This window comes from Podarcis bocagei (assembly GCF_964188305.1).
Source record: "Podarcis bocagei genome assembly, chromosome: 1".
Lineage (NCBI taxonomy): Eukaryota > Metazoa > Chordata > Lepidosauria > Squamata > Lacertidae > Podarcis > Podarcis bocagei.
Genome location: NC_138125.1, coordinates 95,258,783 through 95,281,885, shown reverse-complemented (window position 1 = coordinate 95,281,885; position 23,103 = coordinate 95,258,783). Strand labels below are relative to the sequence as shown.

Sequence of the window (23,103 nt, the reverse complement as noted above, 5' to 3'; positions counted from 1 at the left end):
CTTTAATGTTTTTAAATGTAGCTGACTACACCATCTAAGTGGCTTTTAAAGGTAAAGGTAAAGGTACCCCTGCCCGTACGGGCCAGTCTTGACAGACTCTAGGGTTGTGCGCCCATCTCACTTAAGAGGCCGGGGGCCAGCGCTGTCAGGAGACACTTTCCGGGTCACGTGGCCAGCGTGACAAAGCTGCATCTGGTGAGCCAGCACAGCACACGGAAACGCCGTTTACCTTCCCGCCAGTAAGCGGTCCCTATTTATCTACTTGCTCCCGTGGGTGCTTTCGAACTGCTAGGTGGGCAGGCGCTGGGACCGAACAACGGGAGCGCACCCCGCCACAGGGATTCGAACCGCCGACCTTTCGATCGGCAAGCCCTAGGCGCTGAGGCTTTTACCCACAGCGCCACCCGCGTCCCGGTAAGTGGCTTTTACCTCAGGCCAAATTCCTTAAACCTCCCAAGCTAAATTCCCTCACACACTGGTCCGGCTACTTGGTATAATACACTTCTGACTGACCCAAAATTTCATCCATGTTTACTTCTGGGAGCTTGGACAGTTTAGCTGACTTTAAAAAAAACAACAGTACTTGTGTAGTAATCTTCAGATAGGACCATTATACAAGGCAGCATTTTAGCCTAAACACTTGTGATAACGAGCTTAAAACTCAGGCCTCCATAATCCATGTTCACCTCAGTTTTCTCTGCCTCTCACTTCCCTCTTCAGCTGTCTTCCCACACTGCCTTTCCCAATTGACATTCCTCACTGAAAATCATCTGATTGACAGTTAACTGTCCAGAACCGCCAACCATTCAGAGTGTGTTGTCTCCCAGACAAATCAGAATTAATTTATCTTATCCAAGCCTTGTCTAAAAACATTAAAAGCAATCATCGTATTTTTCTTTCACCAAGCAAGTTCTGCTAAACAGACCTTAAATGGGAGCATAAGCCCAAGGCCTCAAACTTTATACTCTGACATCAACAGAGCTCACTGAAATATTTTTTCAAAGCACAAAACATAAGCAGACAATCCTATCCAAATAATTTCTCCACATGCCCTAAATGTTGTAACTCTTATTATTGTTATTATTGTTATTATTATTATTATTATTATTATGAGTTGTGGGTGCCAGGATTTGTGGGTGCCAGGTTCTAAATTCTTGAGTCTTGGTGTTAGAATTTATCTAATGTTAGAGTGTTACAACTGGTGGTCAGACGCTGGATTTAACAAATTGTTAAAATACAGGCCAAACCACTTTCCTGTGTTCAGGAAATTGCCTGAGAGAATGGGCAATTCACAAAGCAAAGACTCAGGGCCTGACAGCAGATGAGTATGAGCCCCTCTTTCATCTGGGAAAGAGTTTGCAGAGACAGAGCAGGGTTGAGTTTTAGGATTGCAGTTGGCTGGAAAGAAAGTTGGAGAGCCATGACTGGTGTCATTTGAATCCAAAGCTGTGGGGGCTATGGGATAAGCAGGACTCTCTTAGGGTGTGAATGCTGTGAGCCCCTCCATGGTAGGCTCAGGTTGTATATACAGTATGTGTAAAGAAAACATATATCATAAAGACACTGCAGTCTCAGCTGTGCCTCATTTCCAAAGGGAAATAGAAACCCTGGGTAAGTGCCTGAAACCCCTGGACTCACACCACTTGGATATTGGGGTAGCAGGTAGTAATAATAATAATAAAGCTAAATGGTAGATGATGCTGGGGATGCTTGATGCAAATTTATTTACTGGCTAAATCTTGAAAGAGATTTGAAGTTTGACCAGAACAAACAACTCCTCTGGCTCCCCAGCTAAAAAAACACACAACACGAGGTAGCACGTGCTGTGAAATGCCCAAAAACCGCAGCTGCCAGTCAAGAGTAGGCAATACTGGGCTAGTGATCTGACTCAGTAAAAGGGAACTTCGTATGTTTATCCACGCAGGTTGCTCCTCATTCAGTCTAGGTGGGTATTCTAGCTGAGCTTACAAACACAGAAATAATACAATCAGCGTAGCAACAGTCCTTAGGCAGGTGATTCCTATTCCGCCCTGCTGTGATGAGGGCGCTTTCCTCTAAGATCCGGCTCAGCGGCAATGCCCCCGAAGGAGTTAAACCTACACCAGAGGAGGGCCCCTCCCCCTCCCCAGCTCCTCGCGCGCGCGGGAGGCGGCCATTCTTTAATTATTTATCTGACTCTGATTTTTTTTGCAGATGCCAGCTGCAGCCGCGGCTTCCAACATTCCCCGCCCTCCTCCCTCCTAACTGGGCAACCTATTGGAAGGGAAGCCGATTCAGCCGCCCAGCTCCCTGGAGCCCGCGCTGTGGCGGAAAGCGGCGGCTGGTCGCCAGCCAATCGGGCCGAGCGTGAGGCGGAGCCATGCCGGCCAGTAGCTTCTGTGGAAGAGGGGCCGTACAAAGCCTGGTTTTGAAAGGGGCGGGTTGCCTCTCTCCTGCAAAGAGGAGCGTGTGAGGCAGCGAGCGCGCGCCGGGCCGGGTGAGGCAGCCGCCGCCGCTGCAGCTTCGCTGAGGGGAGCCGGTCCTGTTATCTGCTAGGAGAGGCCGAGGCGGCGGCGGCTCTTCGCGGGAGGTGCCGTTTCTCTTTGCAATGAGCTGAGGACCACTCTTCTGGCTGGCTGCAAGGGGCACAGAAGGCTGCCCCCTCCACACCGCACGCCGATACATTGAGACCCAGTAGAAGCAGCAGCAGCAGGAGGAGGAGGAGGAGGCTCGTGGAGTGTGCATAAGCAGTACGGAGTCAGCCTCGGCGGGTCTTTTTCCATCCCCTCCCCTCGTTGTGGAAAAATTTGTGTGGTGCTGTGGGATTCCCCCCACCCGCTTTGTTTTTGTATTTTGCATCGCTGCTTCGGCGGGAGAGCGAGCCGTGCTGCTTGTTGCTGGCCCCTGCAGTGGAGACAGCGCATCCTCGCACGGAGGCAGCAGTGCAACGTCGGCTTTTTGGCGGAGGACTCCCTCCATGGATCTGTTCGCTGGAGAGATGATATAGACGCAGGAATCTCTCCTCTTCTGATCACCCACCTGCGCCTCTTCTTCCCCTCCCCCACCTCTTCCCCGCCGTCCTTGATTTGAATCACCCCGTAGATCTTGTTTATTTTTATACATTTCCCCCCCCTCCCATGTGCCATCCCAAGGGCAAGCAGCACTGCCGTCCCAGCAGCCTCAGCAATCCCACCCATTTGGTTCATTCGAGCAGGGAAAAGGATGATGCCTCCGGCACTCCAGTCTCCGATTTGAGTCGAGAGCTTGCAATAAATACATTTAACTCAAGGCTTCGAGGGCTGCTGCTGTATGCCATTCCTTCCCCATTGCAGCAATGTCGTGTTCGCCTTGAGAAGGAAGAGCCGGGAAAGAGGAGTGTCTGGGAGGCTTGCTTGCTTGTGGTTCTCCAAGCCAATTTGTAGGGCCACCTTCCTTAAATAGGAGGGATCAAACAATGACCCAGCCGGCTTCCCAACGCCTCCAGCGCTGCTGCTGTGGCTGCCCTCTGCACCACCTCTCTAGATGACCAACAAATAAGCAGTTGCCCGCGGGGCAAAATTAAGAATGACGGTACTGGGTCGTTTTGCTCCGCTTCCTGGAGAGCGTTATCAGCGACTGTAATATGCAGCCTCTTTAGGACCTTTCTGACCAGCAGGTCCCTTTTGCGGCGGCAGGATCGCCTTGACCTCACACAGAGAGAGGAATTATCGTGGTGGCTTTTTCCCTGATGATGCATTTCGACTGGAAGGTGGTCTTTGCTTAAGGTGCGGGAGAAAACAAAACCCCAGCTGCCTCCATCACATTTGCTTTTCTATGCATGGAAGTCGTGTTTCAACAAATGGCCAAAGCACTGGGGACTTGTGAAAATGACAGAGTGGGAATCCTCACCAGAGTTCCATAGGTAGGGGAACTTGCCTCCCAGCTCTCAGTGGATCTCTTTAAATTCTGGTTGAATTTTTTTTTCTATTCCCAGCAGCCTCTGGAGGGAAGGGGAATTCAACTGGCTGGCGAACCAGTCACCTTAAGGGTTTGAATTCCTTTATCACTGAGAACTTTGTTTTATTTGGACTCGGCCAAGACTCACACACACACACACACACACACACACACATGTCTTTCCTCTGCTGCACCTTCCACCATAGGGTGAGAGAAACTGCTCAGAAGTCTTGGTTCTTCCTTGCTATGAGTGGAATTCCTTGTGATTTTATTTCTCTCCCTCCTACTCCTTTATAACTTGCCCCCACAATCCCTCCCCCTTCTCTTCTGCCTTGGCAGGGCATGTCCCGCTCCAACAGTGTGAGCCCTCCGGGGTTTGCAGCTTCTGCTGTGCCCAGGGGTGGAGGTGCGGAACAGCATCGTTCTGCCTGGGGAGAGGCTGACTCCAGAGCCAATGGCTATTCCTATCCTCTTTCTACCAGGGCCTCAGTAAAAAAAGCTTCCCGTATGGAAAGCAGGTGGAGAAGTGATGAAGACTACGAGTCACCGAACAGCAGGAACCACGGGGTGAGTGGCTGCAGGATGATGAGCTTCAGGTCCAAGTCTGCCTGGCAGGATCATGGGGTTGACAAGAGCCAGCACTCTCGCCGTGCAGGAGATCCATCGCTTGCCATGAGTCCTAGACGCTATGGTGTGGAGCAGAGTGAGGTGCATCCACGCTGTGTGGAACTGGGGCTAGAGGAGAAGCGGATCAAAGCCAAGATTGATGAGTTGGAGGAGGAGGAAGAACTGGATGGCGAAGGGCGGTCTGAGATGGTCTTCTCCATGGGCAGCTGCTGTGGTAGCTTGCTGCAGATCTTCAGGTCGAAAAAGTTTCAGTCGGAGAAACTGGAGCACCTCTACCAGCGCTACTTTTTCCGTCTTAATCAGAGCAGCCTGACCATGCTGATGGCAGTGTTGGTTTTAGTGTGCCTGGTCATGCTGCTCTTCCACACCGTTCACGGCTACTACCAAGTGCCCTATGTGGTGGTGCTGTCCTTGGCCATCCTGCTTATGGTGGCTCTGGGTGCCGTCTGCAATCGCAATGATTTCCACCAGGACCACATGTGGCTCATGTGCTACTCTGTCATTCTGGTGGTGTTGGCCGTTCAAGTGGTTGGCTGCTTGCTGATGCAGCCCCGAAGTGCCTCGGAGGGCATCTGGTGGACTATCTTTTTCATCTACAGCATCTACACCTTGCTGCCAGTCAGGATGAGGGCTGCGGTCATCAGTGGTGTGGTGCTGTCTGCCATCCATCTGGCCATTTCTCTCAAAGTCAATGCAGAAGACAAGTTCTTATTGAAACAGGTAAGGCTTGGTTTTTGGATGCTTTCACAGCTTCTGGTTGCTAGTACAAATTTGGACTTGGTTCAGTTTGAGAAATCGTTGTTTTCCTAGGAATTATGCAGCTACCAGCTATTATTGTGGGGACTTGATTTATTGATTGCCCTGAAGTGTGAAGCAGTTATTAATGATGATGATCTGTGTAATCACCTGAGTTTCATTCCCAGTGTTTTTCATGGCTTCACACTGAATGATATTGTTTGCCTTGAAAAATACAAATGTTAAAAATATGTTTACTGTTATGTGCCTGAAATTCAGGACTGATTTCACTAGAAATCACAGAGAAGTAGAAATAAGGATTTCCTAACTTGCTGCAAAATTTAGCTTCTTATTGCTGAAGATATAGATTAGAATAGTCTAGCTACTTATCTGCTTTGTAGCAATTAAAGCAGCATGGGAAGGTATCCTTACTATTTACTATGGGTAGTATAGAGTCAAAAAAAATACATTGCAATGCACCATTGTCAGAAATGGCATTTTTTGGATAATGCATTTTTGCATTGAACCTGAAATTCCTGCCTCTGCAGTGCTTGAGAAAGAAAGAAAAACTTCTGTTTAAATATTCTGCATACCAAAGCTTCAGAATTATTTTTTTCAGCAACCAAGTACCCCAGGGTTGTCTTTCTGTTTAGTAAAAATAGCAGTTTCTGTGTGGAAGTGCATGTGCACATGTGGGTTGCTTGTAGCTTTAAGAATACTATTTTCACTTTAAAAGTTGTGTGCTGTTCTGATGGGTAGGCATTCACTTCATAAAGTTAGGAAGCAGGTGTTAAGATTACACTGTTGCAGTATTGACTCTCCACACACAGCTACAAAAGGACACGTGAGTTAATATTTAAAATACTCAGTAATACATTGGTTGGATGCATTGTACATAGCTCTTTATGTCCTGAGGAGGTAACATTTGAAATCTGCATACCTGGACCTGCATACATATTTACTGCCTTGGGTGCAAAAAAATTCAAAGTATCCTGTGAGAAATTTCTCCTTAAACATGACTAGATTATATTTTGCTGAATACTGCTTTATTTGCAAAGTATTCATTCACCTATGATTGATTAGCATTCAACCACAATTGTATAGATAAAGTAACTAGTTTACAAATACTTTGGTAAGAACCATCCATGGGGAAGGGGGGGAGAATCTCTTTGGGTAGAAAATTGGAAGTCCCTTGTGCTACATTGTATGAGGAACCCAACGAAGACATGTGCTGTGTGTTTATATATCCATTACTTTAGGAATTGCTGGCTTAAGCAATTTGGGATTGTTTTATTTTGCCTCCATCACCTAAAGAGAACATGTAAAATCTTCCCCTACCTGTTATTCATGGACATTGAACAGGCACATCCAGATTTCTTACAAGCTCATAGCTAAAAGCAGCAGCTGCAAGCCATCAAATCCTTGGTTCAAATCTCACCTCAGTTATGAACTCATTATGAAACTTTAAACAAGCTGCTAAATCTAACAGTTGTGGCCGTCACCCATGAGCAATATAAGAATTATAATACTGGACTACCTCATAGGATTGTTGTAAAGTTCCTGGATAATTGGCTCTCATTTATTTACTTCCCCATTTAGTACAAACATAGTTCGTACTAACATATAAAGTGGTAAACTATGGTGACCTTCTGAACCAGAGTAAGAAACCATAGTCTGATGGATGTAATGGCGAACTGTTCTGAATAGGAGGAAAATAAATTTATCTAAATGAATAAAGCAGTAGTGAAGGAAAGGAGGGGCTCAGGGGGATCGCTGGGCAGCACGGGGGTGGGGCTGTAGGGAGACATGGCCTTTGGTGGGTGTCTCAGGCATTGCAGGGGGGCAAAGCCACTGCCCATCCCTCAAAACATCAGGTACGGAAGTTTTGGTGATTTATTCCAAAAAAAAGCTCAGAAATGGTGGCGGCTCCCCAACTGGGGTTGCTATGCCACTGCATAAAGAGAAGGGACAAGGGACTGTGCAAGCCAAGACTGACCTTTTAAATGACATACTGCATTTTGATGTTATCTGTGAACCTGCCCAATGTATGTGAAGTATGTGAAATGCTTGAAACTTGCTGTGTAAAAAATAAGTGTTGCTAGCCAGCAATAACCTGCAGCTTCTACCTATGAAAATGTGAGCCATCTGTGCTATAATTTAGTGAACTTTTTATTAGGTTTTTATTTAGGTTCATGCTATGGAACAGGTCTTCAAATCTAAGTCGATTTTTTCCCACACACAAAAAAGGTTTGTAATGATATCTATTGTGCGTTAAGGCTGTAGGCAAGAGCTTATATTTAGAGCCATCTGATACTAAAAAATCCATATCGGCAACTGCCTCACAACTGTTAGCAGGCATTTTTGTTACCTAGGCTGTAGCTTGTTACCATGGAAATCTAATTTTTCTTTGACACTGCCCCACTGATGCATACATTTCCTTTCGTTTTCTTTCTGGTTTGTGGATTTTAAAAAGCGTGGCGATGGATAAAAGCCAAGTAAATCAAATTATTTTCATGCCTTTCAGCTGCTGCTATTTTTGGTCTTCATTTCATTCTTTCCTAATGAAATCCTTATTGATAAGTTGCTTGTTGAGGGGTTATATTGCTATTGATCAGTAGTGAAACTAATGGCTGATGCTGCAATCCTTTTCACACAGTAAGGCCCGTTGAAATCAATGGGAAGACATGCATAGGATTGCACTGTGAGTGGCTAATAGCTGTGGCTTTATTTGAATCAATGGTTATATCAAGAACAGGTAGGTGTGTGTGCCCCTTCTTTTAAGATTCTGTGATTACACAACATTTACAAAGACCTCTAAAGTTAGAAACATTTGCATCAAGCATTTTATTCTTCACTCTTGCTTTATTATCTAAATCTACCATGTCCCCAAGAATCTAGTGTGTCATTGTAATAACATAAATATAAGGAGGGAAACTCTGACAGGATTCATTAGTCTTTATCATAACTCTTTTTTTCTTTCTTTCTTCAAAATTCCTTGCATGTTTTTACTTCAGGAAGAATCTCCAAGTTCACATCAAAGTTCACTTTAGGTGAAAGCTCAGTGGCAGCACTAAACATTTCATCTTTTTCTACCTTTTCATTGTTTGCTGCTCCACAGAATTCTACTGGAATACAATGGGTGGTAATCAACCCCATTTACGTGAATGGTCCTAAGTCAGTCATGGCCATTAATTTCTATGGGTCTATTTTTGAATATGACTGGATTGTATTCCATCTTAATGTGTATGAGGCAGATTCAAAGCTTAACAGGCTCTTGTACAGTACTGTTAGTTCTTTTTATGGCAAGATTATTTTTGGTGCAGCGCTGAAGTATCTAGGCATGCATCTTGAAGGATGGTGCCAATATATAGTTCACTGAAAATTAAAATGCACCACACACACTACTCTGTTCCAGGGCAAAAGCAAAATATGAAGGCACTACTTGCTTGCATATAAGTTTCTGTGTTATGGCCATATGCTTTTTTTGTGCGATATAGGAATTAACATTAACCTAATATTAGCTGTTGGTGACCTAGAATAAGGTTGTAATTAGAGAGTCATAGCAACTGTACTTTTGCTGCTTCCCCGCCCATTGCGTTTTTATTCTAGCCCTTTTTCTTTTCCAGCAGAGTCCTGATAACATAGTTTTCAAACAGCTGCACCATCATGTGTCTTTGTTTTATAATTATTCTCTGATCCAAGCTAGGCTCCCAGCTGTTTAGACCTTTTAACAACAGCTGTGTCACAACAATACTCTATTTTAACGCTCTCTGACCTTGAAGTCTGAGAACAAGCTACATGTGGTGTCTCTTCACCCTACAGGCTTGCATTAATTAAACATATTTGATCCAATAGTATGCTGAGTAGCTTTACTATGGGTGTAATAATAGCCTGCTTGTCCCTTCATGAATGGATGGAAGCATGCGTGTGAGTTCACATGTGCCACATGCAATCTGTAAGTGGTACATCATTCACACATACAACTCCCTCCAAGAAAGCTTGTCTCTGTTTTGGGAAAGAGTGAAGCTGCCTGTTCTTTCCAGTGAAACATCAACTGACATTCCAGATAACCATCTCATCAAGGTGCTGCTTGTTGAGTAAGATCTAATTGGATTGTAGTGTTGCAGAATAGCCTTAATAGTAACACAGTCATGGTTCATAGACACTTCCTACTGCCTGTCTATTTTTGCTGATTAGGAATCAAAAATATGGTTTTTGTCTCACTTGAATTGTCTTTTTATGCTGTAAGCCAGAGGTTGCCAACCTTTTTGGGCTAGAGGGCACATGTGGACTTTTGAGAGAGTGCAATGGGTGCCAGTCCTAAAATGGCATAATACGAAATGACTGCCACACATAAAAGAGCAGAAAAAGACAAAGTATGTTGTGAGCATCTGTTGCCCCATTTATGCATCGGGAGGGTGGGGGGGGGGATATCTATATTGCCACTGTTACACCTGCTCACAGAGAAAAACTCTTTGCACCTCTCCGCTGTTCAGAATGGATGGCAATCCAATATCCAGGCACCCAATAAAATGTGGTATGTTTAAGGGGGCATATTCAATGCAGAAGAGGCTGAGGTAGTGCAAACAGGAACTGAGCAGGGAAAGCATTTCTTGTGGCTTTTTGAACCAATAATTACTTAGGACTTTTGTGAGTGTCTTAAGAAGTACCGGTGAGCACACTGGTGCCCTTGGGCACTGTATTGGCAATCTGCATGCCAGAATTGAAGTTCCTGTCTTAAAAAGATGTGTGTCAGGGAGGGGAGGGACAGTCTGTGATGCTATGTAACAGAAATAGAAGTGTCATGGTGTGCCTTATTTTATAAATGTTGAACTGAACTTAATTTACTGCCTACTATTAACTGTTGCAAGAAAAGCTCTAGAGTTGGCATTCAGCAGACCATCTGAATATTGTCAGTTAATCACCTATTTGTCTCTGGTTAAATACAGAGAAGCCAAGATTATCCTTCTGCAGGAAGCAAGCAGCCTGTCCTTTTAATTGGATCGTGGTTTTATCAGATAGGAATGAGGGCTTCCTGCTATCTGGTGGTCTACACATATTCTTCATTGTGATCCCTTGCTCGGTAGTAAAACCCACAACCACATTTAATAGCTGATCTTTGTCTTCTAAACTTTTTATAGTTTAAAACAAAAATTGTAGTTGTGCAACCTGGGTTTTCTTCCCCCAGAACAGTGTCTCTGCTGCGTCTCTCTGCTATCCCCAGCAATGTCTCTGTGTCTCTGTATGCAAAGTGTTTATCTGTCCCCTATCTGTGGAATGTGTGGCTGCATGAGTGTATGCACGTTTTTGTCATGTGATCTGTGGAGGAATAGCCAGTCCTTAATGGAGCCCTGAGAGAGGTTAGCCACCTCTGCTTTAGAACATATTAATTTCATTATTTCACAACTGTTGATTAACCTTTGCAGTTAGCATGTCTTTCACTCTCTGTTAGCATTTTGCTAAGTTAATTCTTTAAATACTTGGTAATGATATTGTCCTTTGAACCCAGCTTTCCCCCACCCCACCCCCCTGCCAAGCGAACATGCTCACTGAAAACTGACCCAAATTAATTGAGACACTGAAGCATTGTTCACTTGCCAAGTCTTTAAAAGGGAACATCATTCTATATCTGAATGGATAAATGATATCTTAAAAATCTGTTTATAAAGGGCAATTATAGATACAAAAGTCTTATGAATGTCATTATCACCATCACATAAAATGAGCTTGTTTCTGCAAGCTCACTACAGAATAGCTTGTGCTCTTTGAATTTGATGACTAGGGCACAGATCATAGAACCAAAAAGTTGGGAGGGACCCCAGCTGTCATCTAGTCCAGCCTCCTGCAATGCAGGAATACTGCCCACTGCCATACCTGGGTGGACACAAACCACCAACCTTTTGATCAACTGCCAGATGGCTGCAGCATCAAGTGGTGACATGTGTGAATGTGCCATGAGCCTCTGCATGTATATGAACAAGTTAATCCATTGAGAAGTGGCATATTATGAGATTCTATAGAATCATTCAGCTAATGCTCAAAGAATTAAGCCTTTTTTTAAAAGGAGAAAATAAATGGTTAGAACTGCACATTCACAAACTGTTAGAACTGCACATTCATAGTTCATTTTTTTATAATCTTAAAAAATGCAAGACTTCATATTTTCCATATAGGCACTTGTGTGCGATTTGTGACCCACCAAGCCAAATGCAGCCCATCAGTTATATACGGCAATTCCCCAGGGCATTACAGATGCCCTACTTTTGCTGACTGCAACTGCAGAACCTGAAGGGAATGATTCAGACCCTGCCTCTCCACAATGCATTGTGAAAAATCATTTTTTAAATTCAGTCTGTATTAATTTGCTCCATTGGGAATATGGACAGTGACCAAAAGCCAGAGCCACAACTAAGAGAGCTTAGCATTTCTTAAATACAGTGCTTTTTTTTCTTGGGGGAACACAGGGGTACTCATTCCTCTAAACATTTTGTGAATCTAAGTTTGGCCTCATTGAGGGGCAGTATTTCAATATGAGTAGGAAAAGGAGAGTACCTCCTAAATATAATGGACAAGTGGTGAAATATTGTAGATACCTATTTAAAACAGTGAAAGTATGATTCAAAATAAACAATGTGTTAGATTAAAATGATTATAATACAACAGATGAAATTACTACATTGAGGCTATAGCTATTAGCTGCTTAAGATGAAAAGTGAAATATAAGAAAGCAAACATCATTTTAACACCTTCCCTGCAGTCCAGCTAATTTATGAGCAAGAACAGTGAGAATGTTCACTAAATCAGGGATGGCCAACTCCTATGAGACAGCGATCTACTCACAGAATAAAAACCCCTTTTTTTGGGGGGGGGGTTTCAGGGCAAAGCTGTTAAGATTTTTTTTTTTAGGGAGGAAAGTCCCGTGTTTTGCGGGGGGGGGGGTTCGGGGCAAAGTTGTTGAGCTTTTTTAGGCAGGAAGGGGAAACGTCGCTCACCTAATTGTCACTGATGAAGCAATGGAACACGGGGCAAGGGGGGGGAGTCTATTTTAACTTCTCTAAGGGAAGGGAGCCAGCGATAGACCGCAATCTACCAAAACCTGTTGGACATCCCTGCACTAGATTATAGAGGCAGAAAAGCATATTGAAACAAGATAGGAAAAGTTACTTGAGGAGTGTATATATTCCCTTTACGTTGAGAGAGACTTGGGATCTTTGGTGAGTAATGAGTTTAAAAAGATTGTAAATTTGTAAAATATTAACCCAAGGTGTCAGAATTGTCATGGCTTGTCCATGACGATTGGAAGACATTAAAAGATAGGCTACATTTTTCTTATATTGTTGCTATGTGAGCCTATTTGTAGCCTATTTAAGGCATCTCCTGGAAGCAGACAAGCTTGCCTGATGAAATGCAAAAAGCACAGACCCACTCTCCATCTTCCAAAAACACTAAGCCATGATAATCGAACATGTGACCCAAGAGCCGCATGCAGCCCTCGAGGCCTCTTTCCGTGGCCCTCAGAAACACTTGGTGCCCCCCCCCCCCGCCAGCCCTTGTGCTGCCTTTCCAAAGCCAGCTAAGCAAAGTGCTGGGTTTGAGGGCTCTCACAGTGTCCTTTCCAAAATCTAGTTAGCACTTTCCCAGCTTTGAGGAGCAGGTGAGAGGGTTCTAGGAACTTCCAGAGTCTCAGGCCTGCTTCCCAAAACCCTGTGCCTTGCTTAGCAGGCTGTTGCAGTCCATTTGGTATGTAAGGCTGGACCACCCTGCACTTCAGGGAAGGTGCTGTTGGGACAGGGAGTAAAATAACCATAGAGGAAATCCAATATCAGCTAAAGGTTGTATGAAAGATCATGAGAGCAAAAATGTGGGCTCTCCCAAACGTTATTTGTTAAATAGGTCCAAAAATCTAGGAAGTCGTTACTGTACTCTTCATCTGCCCCTTCATGCATGGTTAGTTTATAATAACATTCAGATCAAATCTTTTCCCTATAGGAGGAAAGAGAACAACTCATGCTGGCAGGTTCACATCTTTTTCTAGACTTCTTTTTAGACGTCATCCTCTGCAAAACATTAAAATGCACATGGGAAGGCAGTGTACAGGTCTACAGAGAACTCTTTATGTTGAATGGCTGATTAATGCTGGTGCATGGATATTGTTTAGGAGTTATGGGTGGGGTTTATTACGGTTTAAGAATTGATGCCTGTTTGATTCCCCCCCCCCCCCGGTTCCCTTTCCCTTGCATGATGTGGGGCTTTTTTGTTTTTGTTGTTAACTGTAAGATATGGGCAAGAGCTGCCTTCTTTTAAATGACACTATGAAAGCTAGTATGGGAGCCTTTTTGCAGGGAACAAATGCTCTAAATAAATAACTGATTTCTTTATTTATAAATATATGATGTAATCCACCCTGACGTTTCAAGTGAAGGCAGGTAAAATATATAAATAAATGCAATATGTCACAAGCTCCACAGGACTGAGTGCTGATAATACGTATGACCATTTATTTTTCATTTTAAGATTAATGTAAACTCTGTGTCTTTCAGGTTATTGCTGTAATTCAGAGGAAGTAGTAATAAAACAGCCTGTGACACTGTCTTTGTTTGTTTTGGAGTAACTAGTCAAAAGTTCAGTGCTTGTACAGTGCGCTGTATTGCAGAAATTACTAGTTCTCTTTGGTGGTTTTTCCAAAATAGTATTTGCTATTATTTTAGCTTTTATTTTTGGACAGATCTTACTTTACAGTAATCTAATGAACCCCTTAAATCAGTATTTAAGCAATGATCTACCCACTGAATAAATCCCAGAAACATTAACTGATCCAAAATGCCATGCCCATCTATTGTTGGGTAGAAGTTTCAATAGGCAGTATATGATAAGCTTAAATTGTCTTTATTGGTTACCATTTTCTTCCCAGACTCAACTTTTAAGGTGTGGGTTTTTCCCTTAAAGCAGGAATGGGAATCTGTGGCCCTTTGGCTGTTGTTGGTCTAAAACACCATCATCCATGGCCATTTTGGCCCTGCTGGTTGGGCCTGATGGGAGTTGTAGTTCAAACATTGGAGAAGGGGGGAAATTAAAATTCTTGCAATCTGGGTCCTGAGTATCTTGTCATAGTTTTCCCCTAGGATTCTCCTGTGCATTGTTGTTGTTGTTTAGTCATTTAATCGTGTCTGACTCTTCTTGACCCCATGGACCAGAGCACACCAGGCACTCCTGTCTTCCACTGCCTCCCGCAGTTTGGTCAAACTCCTGTGCATTAATATCAGCTAATGCTCTGCTCCGAATACCAGTGATTGTTAAAATTACAGATTTTGGGGTGGACACCCCTGAACCCTAGAAATTAATAATTGGCAGGATTTTGATTATTTGAAGAATTGATGGGAAGATTGGAGGTCAGTGGAAAAGTATAGGCTAAGTTTTCTTTCTAAGTCCAGGACTTCACCTGGGATAGAGGCATCAACATGACAAAAGGGATTGATGGCCCATCTGAGAGGCTGGGTCTGGGCAGACAGAGGCTGCCATGGTGATGGGGTATGGGTTGGAAGTGTCAGGAAAAGAAAGTCTTTAGCAAGGTGTGTTGGGAAGAAAAGGGGGTGGGAGTGGGATCCATCTTGGGCAGACTGGCTGAGAGAGATGACATTGACTCCAGGGCACTGGCGGAGGAATGGGGGGGCAGGGGAGCACACTGCCCCTGGCACCATAAGGGAGGCGGTACCATCGCAGCTGCCACCCAGACATGCACCATGCACCCCCCACAGTGCCAGGCGCCATGCCCCCGCAAACAGCGCACCGCGACCCTGTGGGTGGCATGCCATGCCCCCAGGATGCACGCCATGCCAGCCACGCCTCCGCCCCCTCTCCGCCCCCGGTGCCAGAGCATGTAGCTTCGGCACTGCTCCAGGGTTGCACTGCTGTGGGGGACAAGCCCCACTGAAATGATCTTGACTGTAAGATCTTGACTCCCTCCATTCAGACTGAAGGTGGGGGGGAAATACTGTTTTAAAGCTACAACACTCTTCACTGTGTCTCAATTCTCCAAAGGGACACAGACCCTGGGTGAATGCCTGGACCCCCACAGAGTCTTGCAGAGAGTGGGGGTGGCACCCAACGTTTGTAACAATATTCTATATTGCCTTCAAGGAGCAAGGCAGTTTTTACTAAAGTAATTTCCCCCTCTATTTAATTTTTATTTTATTTTTTGTCACCCTTGCATATCTGTCTGCCATGGTTTTTAGTTGGCACATGACTTCTTTCTTTTTGCAACAGACAGTGGGAATTCTTTGACTCACCCCACAAACTTCTGAAACCTCCAAGAGTGCCTGAAGTCATAGAGAAGTGTTGAACAGCTCTGTAATGTAAAATTTGCAGTGTATTAGTCTGAGGTGTATTAGTCTGAAGAGACAAAAACAGTGATAATTGAAGAGGGAAATGAACATTCCTTATTTAAAACAGATATCCTGTTCCCAATGAAGGCAGCTGGGCAAATGATTTGTTCCATCTTTCCTGTTGTTAGTATTCTCTATCTGCAATGTCATGTCTAGGAAGCGATAGAGAAGAGTCTCTGACAATGTTACATGAATTTTGTGTAACAGGTTTTTTTCAGCTGCCACACCTAAAGAACCAGCACTGGAGAGGTGAGATAAGCTTTCTTGTCTTCGTCTTTGGATTAATGTATGCATGTATGTATTACATATGCATGCTTTCTTCCTTTGATTAAGCATTTCCTAGATTGCTATTTGCTTTGTCATCTCAGGATGACAACTGTGGAATTGGCTATTATTCAGCTTTTGCAACACTCCAGAAGACAAGACTTTTTTTTTTTTAAATCAGGCTCCTGTCACCTTCAAGCTACTCAGAAATATAGAACTGTAATCTGGGAGGAAAGGGAGGGATTTCAAAGGTTGCATAATCTGTTGTGCTATTGCTTGTCTAAGATCGCTGCCTTATAAAACAAATAAAGCAAATAGAAGCATAGCTCAGTTGGAAAGCAGAAATGACTGAAGTGTTGGGTAGTTCTGTATTTCTCAGATAATGCAAGCAGCAGGTTGTTAACCTGCTACCAGAGTAGCCTCTATGCTTCCATGAAACCAGTCACTTCTCAGAAATATTGAAGAGAGAAATGTCTACAGGACTGAGAAAATGGTTTCATCTACAGAGGTATTCAGCTACTTCAGCTGGCTTAATAGTCATTCCCTCAATTAAGTGGGGGGTGGGGAGCAGGGGGAGACAGAGGATGCACTAGGGATCTTTGATGGATAATTATTCAACACCAGAATATGACTACATACAATAATCCAACAAGCGAGAGAAACATCTCAGGTGGCTATATCTAAACTAGGGATGGGCACACTTGCAAATGCAGGATCCCTACTTTTTTTTTTTTACTTAGAACCCTGAGATCTACTAGAAAAGAGAGATGATGAAGTGCTGAGTTACTGAGGAGCGAGTGAATTACGGATGAGTGATTAATTTCTCATATCTGTCCCTGGCTACTTCGTTCTCCTCTACGATGCAGCTCAGGCCTCTTGGCTAGGGAGCTGCTGCTGGAATGAAGGAAAACACTGCTCTCTCTTCCACTGTTGTTTTTATCCTATCACTTTCATCTCCCCACTATTCTTTTTCCTTTTTCTAAATCTGCTTAGTTATTTGTGTGATGGTTGGGGGGGGGAGCACCACCATTATGGAAGGGAGGATTTTTTTTTTTTTGAAAATTCGGTGGTGGCAGCTTTTATCCTAATTTTAGACAAGGTGACTGAGGGTTCCACTTCCCTTTTTCCAGCTTGTACTGGCTCCAAGACACTACAAGGCCCTCAGCATCCTCCCTGCCACATCCTTCTTGCCATGTTTCCAGGTTCAGAATGTCTTTGGCCAATGATGATGCCTCTTGGCATTGCATGTCTTTCCCATGGGCACTCCCAGAAACTGAAGACTGCAGAGAAGCTCATGAGCCATGGAACTGTTTTTTAAACTGTAAACCCATTTTATTGTTTCAAATACCTTTTCTGTGTCTTTCTCTAGCCAGTGTGGTGTAGTGGTTAAGAGCGGTGGTCTCGTAATCTGGGAAACCGGGTTCGCGTCTCCGCTCTTCCACATGCAGCTGCTGGGTGACCTTGGGCTAGTCACACTTCTTTGAAGTCTCTCAGCCCCACTCACCTCACAGAGTGTTTGTTGTGGGGGAGGAAGGGAAAGGAGAATGTTAGCCGCTTTGAGACTCCTTAAAGGGAGTGAAAGGCGGGATATCAAATCCAAACTCTTCTTCTTCTTCTCTAGTGAGACTCTCTGCAACCTCCCACCTTCCCACACTGCCTGGTATTCAAAGGCATGCTACTCATGAACATTTGCTATTATGGCTAAAGGGAGGTGTTTCCTTGTGATGGAGCAGATAGGAGTGGCTCTGTGTTGAAGTTGAGGCAAGATGCAATTGGTATAAATTGGTTCAGGATAGGTTAGCATCCTCATTTCTTGAAGGTACAAGCCATCCTTGCCTGGTGTTTGCTGCCTGCTTGACTGCTGGATGGCTTTGGAGCAGCAATCCCATGTTGTTTATTTAGCAATTATATCATGTACGCCAAAATCGGTTAGGTTTCTTTTGTTTACAAAAGTGAATTTGGTTAGATGCCCTTGATTATAATTGTACTGTGCACTTCTTTCTGACCTGGCATTAGATTTGTCAGAACTTTAATTTGTGTTTCTACCTTTACACCCTGTAGTCTCTGCCTGGCTTATAATTAAATCCTTCTGTCAAAACCAGGCAGTCAGAGATATTACACGGCTTGTTTCATTATTTCTCCCCAGGTGCCCAAAGCTTGCCTCAGGGTTTGGGGATTTTGTGAGAAGACAGAGCAATAATGAGTTCCATGTTTAAATGAGCAGCAGCTTTTAAGGGGAAGTCCACCTCTGTGTTATTTTCTTTTTTCCAGAGTGATGCTGTTGTGTGTGGAAGGTAGACTCTGGCCTTCCCACTCTGTGTAGCACTCCCTTTTAATATATTCATCAACGCTGAATATTAACGAGTAGCTCTTGTTTACTGATCCAGCTGTAGCTCAGCACTTTAAAATCCTGCTGACTTAAGTGCAAAGAGATTCAAGCACATGTTTACAGACTGATACATTTGTGTACTGCCCTTTGACATCAGTTTCCAGATAAAATAGCCATCTAAAAAATAAAATGACAGGGACCACAATTAAAAGTGGGACCAAGAAGCTTAAGCCTGGAATAATGGAAAAGGACTTTGCCTGGTGCCAAAAGGATAACTGCATAGGTGCTGAACAAGCTTCCCAATGCAAAGAGTCCCACAATAAAAAATGTCCAGTCCCTGGTTGCCCCCTCCAGGTTAGATAGGAGGAGGAGGATGTCATGGGCAGGTGACTTGGGTCCATGTGTAGGTTGATTCAGGAGAGGATGTCCTTGGAGATACATTGTTCCTAAACCATGTAGGCCTTCATAGGTGAGTATCAACACCTTGTATTGAGCCCTGAAATGGATCATGAGCCTGTGGAGTTCTCTCCGATCACACGAGATTTGAAAATACTTAATTTTTTTATTGGCTTTAGTATCTATATATCTTACAATGTTGTTGCCTTGGACATCTTAAATCACCATAGTGTGTGTGTGTGCTTACAGTTAAAGCTGTCTTATTCATATGGCTTTTGATCTATCCAGAATGATGTGGCTGAACTGGACAAGTAAAACGATCCAGTTGATAAATGTAATGTAAGACTGAAGAATCCCTTGAACATCAACCTTGACTTTCTAGTAAACATAATGTGAGGCTGCCACAGTGGGAACCTGTGCAGTGTAGACTGATTCTGCTGTGTCACACATGTTTTGGAGATCCAAATTCAGGCACTATTTCCCTATTTCACAAGGTTGTTGTGGAGTCAAAATTTGGGTGTGAGTGTGTAGAAATGTTTGTAACATAAGTTGATATGCCACACTTACATCATTGCATAATTAAAGGTAAAGGTAAAGGTACCCCTGCCCGAACGGGCCAGTCTTGACAGACTCTGGGGTTTGTGCGCCCATCTCACATCTATTGGCCGGGGGCCAGCGCTGTCCGGAGACACTTCCGGGTCACGTGGCCAGCGTGACAAAGCTGCATCTGGCGAGCCAGCGCAGCACATGGAACGCCGTTTACCTTCCCGCTGGTAAGCGGTACCTATTTATCTACTTGCACCCGGGGGTGCTTTCAAACTGCTAGGTTGGCAGGCGCTGGGACCGAGCAGCGGGAGCGCACCCCGCTGCGGGGATTCGAACCGCCGACCTTTCGATTGGCAAGCCCTAGGCGCTGAGGCTTTAGCCCACAGCGCCACCCGCGTCCCTGCATAATTAGGAGTATACAGTGGCGTAGCGTGGGGGGTGCCAGGGGTGCCGGCCGCACCGGGCGCAACATCTGGGGGGGCGCGAGTCCAGAGGGAAGGGACAAGTTCCTTCCTCCGCCGGGCTCCCCGCCGCCACCGCCAGCCTTGCGCCCTAGCGCGCGCGCGCGCCCCGCCGTCGCTGTGGCTGCGCTCCGCTCACTGCTCGCAGGAGGAGCAGCCGCTGCAGCAGCGCCGACGCCGCCACCGACGCCTGGCCGGGCACGGGCAGCCTCTGCACCCTGCTGCCGCCGCCATCCCCTCGGCCCAGCCACAGGCGGCGGCTGCTTCTGCCTCCATCCTCCTCCGGGCAAGCAGCGTTGTTTGCGCGGCAGCGCCAGCGGCAACTCGCAGGTTAGGGGTTGGGGGGGCGCAAATTACTTGCCTTGCCCCGGGTTAGGGGGCGCAAATTACTTGCGTTGCCCCGGGTGCTGACAACTCACGCTACGCCGCTGGGAGTATATAAATAATATCAAGTATCAATTGGGGCCATCTCATGCATGGGTGTTATAGATTTGGGTTTAGTTTGTGTAAGAGATTCTTTTTAGACAGTATCTTGGCACTATCTTGCCAGGTGGAGAGTGGAATCTAAGCAAGTAGGGGAGTCTTAAATTTATTGCCACTCCTTGGCAAGGCACTATGGTAGTTAATAAATGGTTGTTTGTATCCATTCTGTCTATTGAATATAGTTTTTAAACAGTTGACCGATTGCTTCATCTAGTGCAGGCACGTCCAACTCCCAAGAGACACTGATCTATTCCCAGTATAAAAACACTGGCAGTGATCTACCCATGGAGGGGGGAAAGGGGGAGCAAAACCAAAGTTGTTAACCTTTTTTTGGGGGGGGGACAAAACTAGTTATGATAATTAAGGGAGGGGGGAATCACTCACTGAAAACTGCGACACTGCGATTTAGCCAGCTTCCGTATCAGATCTTGCTGCTGCTGCAAAAAAAAAAAAAAAAAAAAAGACAGAGAAAACGCCAGGGTGCAGACATTAAATGCATTGCATTTGGAGAGCAATTGCTAGGGAGCACGCGATTGACAGCAGACATCCGGGGATCGACCTGTCGATCGTGATTGACCGGTTAGACATCCCTGATCTAGTGCAATATTGCCTACACTGCCTCGCAGTGGCTCTCCTGGGTTTTAGATTAGAGTCTGACCCTGCCCTACCTGGAGATGCAGGTGATTGAACCTGTAATCTTTTCCATGCAAGGTGTATGCCATGGGTAGGCAAACTAAGGCCCAGGGGCCGGATCCGGCCCAATCACCTTCTAAATCCAGCCTGTGGACAGTCTGGGAATCAGTGTGTTTTAACATGAGTAGAATGTGTGCTTTTATTTAAAATGCATCTCTGGGTTATTTGTTTTAGGAATTCGTTTGCGGTTTTTTCCAAAATATAGTCCGGTCCCCCACAAGGTCTGAGGGACAGTGGACCGGCCCCCTGCTGAAAAAGTTTGCTGATCCCTGTATGCTGTACCACTGAGCTATTGCTCTTTCCTTATTTCTCTCTAGCTGGCCTGCAGAACAGCAGTGTTTTGCAGCACAGTTTAGCCAGCCAGACCTGCATTCTGAACTGTTTGGTAAAATTAGAAATGCCAGTATCATGAGACTGGACTGTCAACACTTGTTCAACTTTCTACATAGGGTAACAGTAATTCCAGGTTTCTCTTGTGGTGCACTTGAGAGCTATTTATTATCCCAGTCTGCCAATTAGTAAAGCAAGTGCAAACAACCCAGGTGTATTCTGGTTTCTTAATGTCTGTCTCTTCTTATCTCTAAATGAGTATAATTGAAGGAGGATCTCAAAGGAGGGAGCTATTTTGAATATACTAATTTAATTTACCTAACACTTTATGTGATGCTGCCATCTGTTTTGCTGCTACTCAAGGAAGCTGGCTGTTTTGTTGAAGTGATTTAAAACGAAAACATTGTGGGGCTCACCTAATGGCAGGAAAGTTGTGGCTGGATCACTGGTTTGATTAGATATCCAGGAAAAGTATGTTTTAGAATCATAGAATTCTGCAGGGTCATCTAGAGCTCTAATTTTGTCACACTTGTTCCTGACCTAGCCTCTAAAGAGCTGGTGTGGTGACCTTAACATTTGGCTGGTGCCCTTAAGAAAAGATTGGTACCACTGTTTATTATTTGTATTCCTCCTATTCTGCCTCTTTTAAGTTGGCAAACTCTGGAATACTCTCGGGGACAGGCAGCTATTTTAAGATATGAGTTACAGAGGACTGCATGTTACTGAATGCTAATGTTGTGTTGATAGCTTTAGTAGAATACGTGAGTATTGTCCATCTATACTCATGAGTGTACACGCCATCTTGCAGATCACAGTGAAGGCCTTTAACAAAACTACATTCTATGAGACACAATGAAACATTGTCTACAAGGCCAAGAAATCTCTTTTGGCACTTCTTCCCAGATCTGTGTTAAACTGGATCATGCTTATTGTTTCCATGGCCACTGAGGGCATAAGCAAGGTCTCCTTTTAGAATTTCCTCTATAAAGTCACCTACTTACCTGAATATTAGCTAGGTATGTTTTTGCTCATCAGCGATATTAAATTTGCACTTAAAGAAAACAACAACAACAAAAAGCACTCAACTCTTTAAAATCTGGGAATAAAATTCCCTGTATTTGACAAGTCAGTCCTTTGTCTGTGGATATGGTAAGAGTCCAAATAGGGAAGAGCCAAGCTTCTTTGGTAAAGGTCCCCCTATCTTTGCTTTGCAGTTGCAGTATTGAGATGGATGGGGCGTGTTCAATCCTCACCACCTTCCTCCCAAAGTAGTTGTGGCTGAGGGATGCACATCTCATGCTACCATTTTGCTCCCTTAGAAGAGAGGTCTGCCAAGTGCAGTGTCTCAACTGACTAGGCTGGAAGTTAGCCTTAAGGGAGTTGTCTGGCTTTAATGCTTGCCACCCTTCAGCCTGGGTTTTAAAGTAGGAAAATTGGGCTTGGATCAGACCTGCATTTAGATGTGCTTCTACCAAGTCCCCCACCTACCCAGAAAGGATAATTTAAACTACAAGAGGCAGTGCCCCTTTATGATTTAAACCATCACAGGAGGGACTGATTGGCTTTTCTCCAACCCATATTTTTACCTCCTGGTCCTGGGATAATGGGGCACAACAGAGGCTATGGTGTCTTTATGATACATGGTTTATTTATACATAAAGGTAAAGGGACCCCTGACCATTAGGTCCAGTCGTGACCGACTCTGGGGTTGCGGCACTCATCTCGCTTTACTGGCTGAGGGAGCCAGTGTACAGCTTCCGGATCATGTGTCCAGCATGACTAAGCCGCTTCTGGCGAACCAGAGCAGCGCACGGAAACACCGTTTACCTTCCCGCCAGAGCGGTACCTATTTATCTACTTGCACTTTGACGTGCTTTCAAACTGCTAAGTTGGCAGGAGCAGGGACCGAGCAACTGGAGCTCACCCCGTCGCGGGGATTTGA

The 23,103-nt window shown here is 44.7% G+C and overlaps 1 protein-coding gene across 6 annotated transcripts in view; it reads left to right on the top strand.

The window, feature by feature from the left end:
* The first annotated feature begins 2,400 nt into the window (after nucleotides 1-2,400).
* The window catches only part of ADCY5 (adenylate cyclase 5), a 194,110-nt gene continuing 173,407 nt past the window's right edge, over nucleotides 2,401-23,103 (top strand). For 2 of the 6 annotated variants that reach the window (XM_081188283.1, XM_081188282.1), the window contains exon 1: nucleotides 2,401-5,262. In XM_081188283.1, the coding sequence (XP_081044409.1) occupies nucleotides 4,258-5,262 (1,005 nt within the window). In that variant the 5' untranslated portion in view covers nucleotides 2,401-4,257. The remainder of the gene's footprint in view (nucleotides 5,263-23,103) is intronic. The other 4 variants (XM_081188286.1, XM_081188285.1, XM_081188284.1 and 1 more) reach the window with 3 other exon arrangements.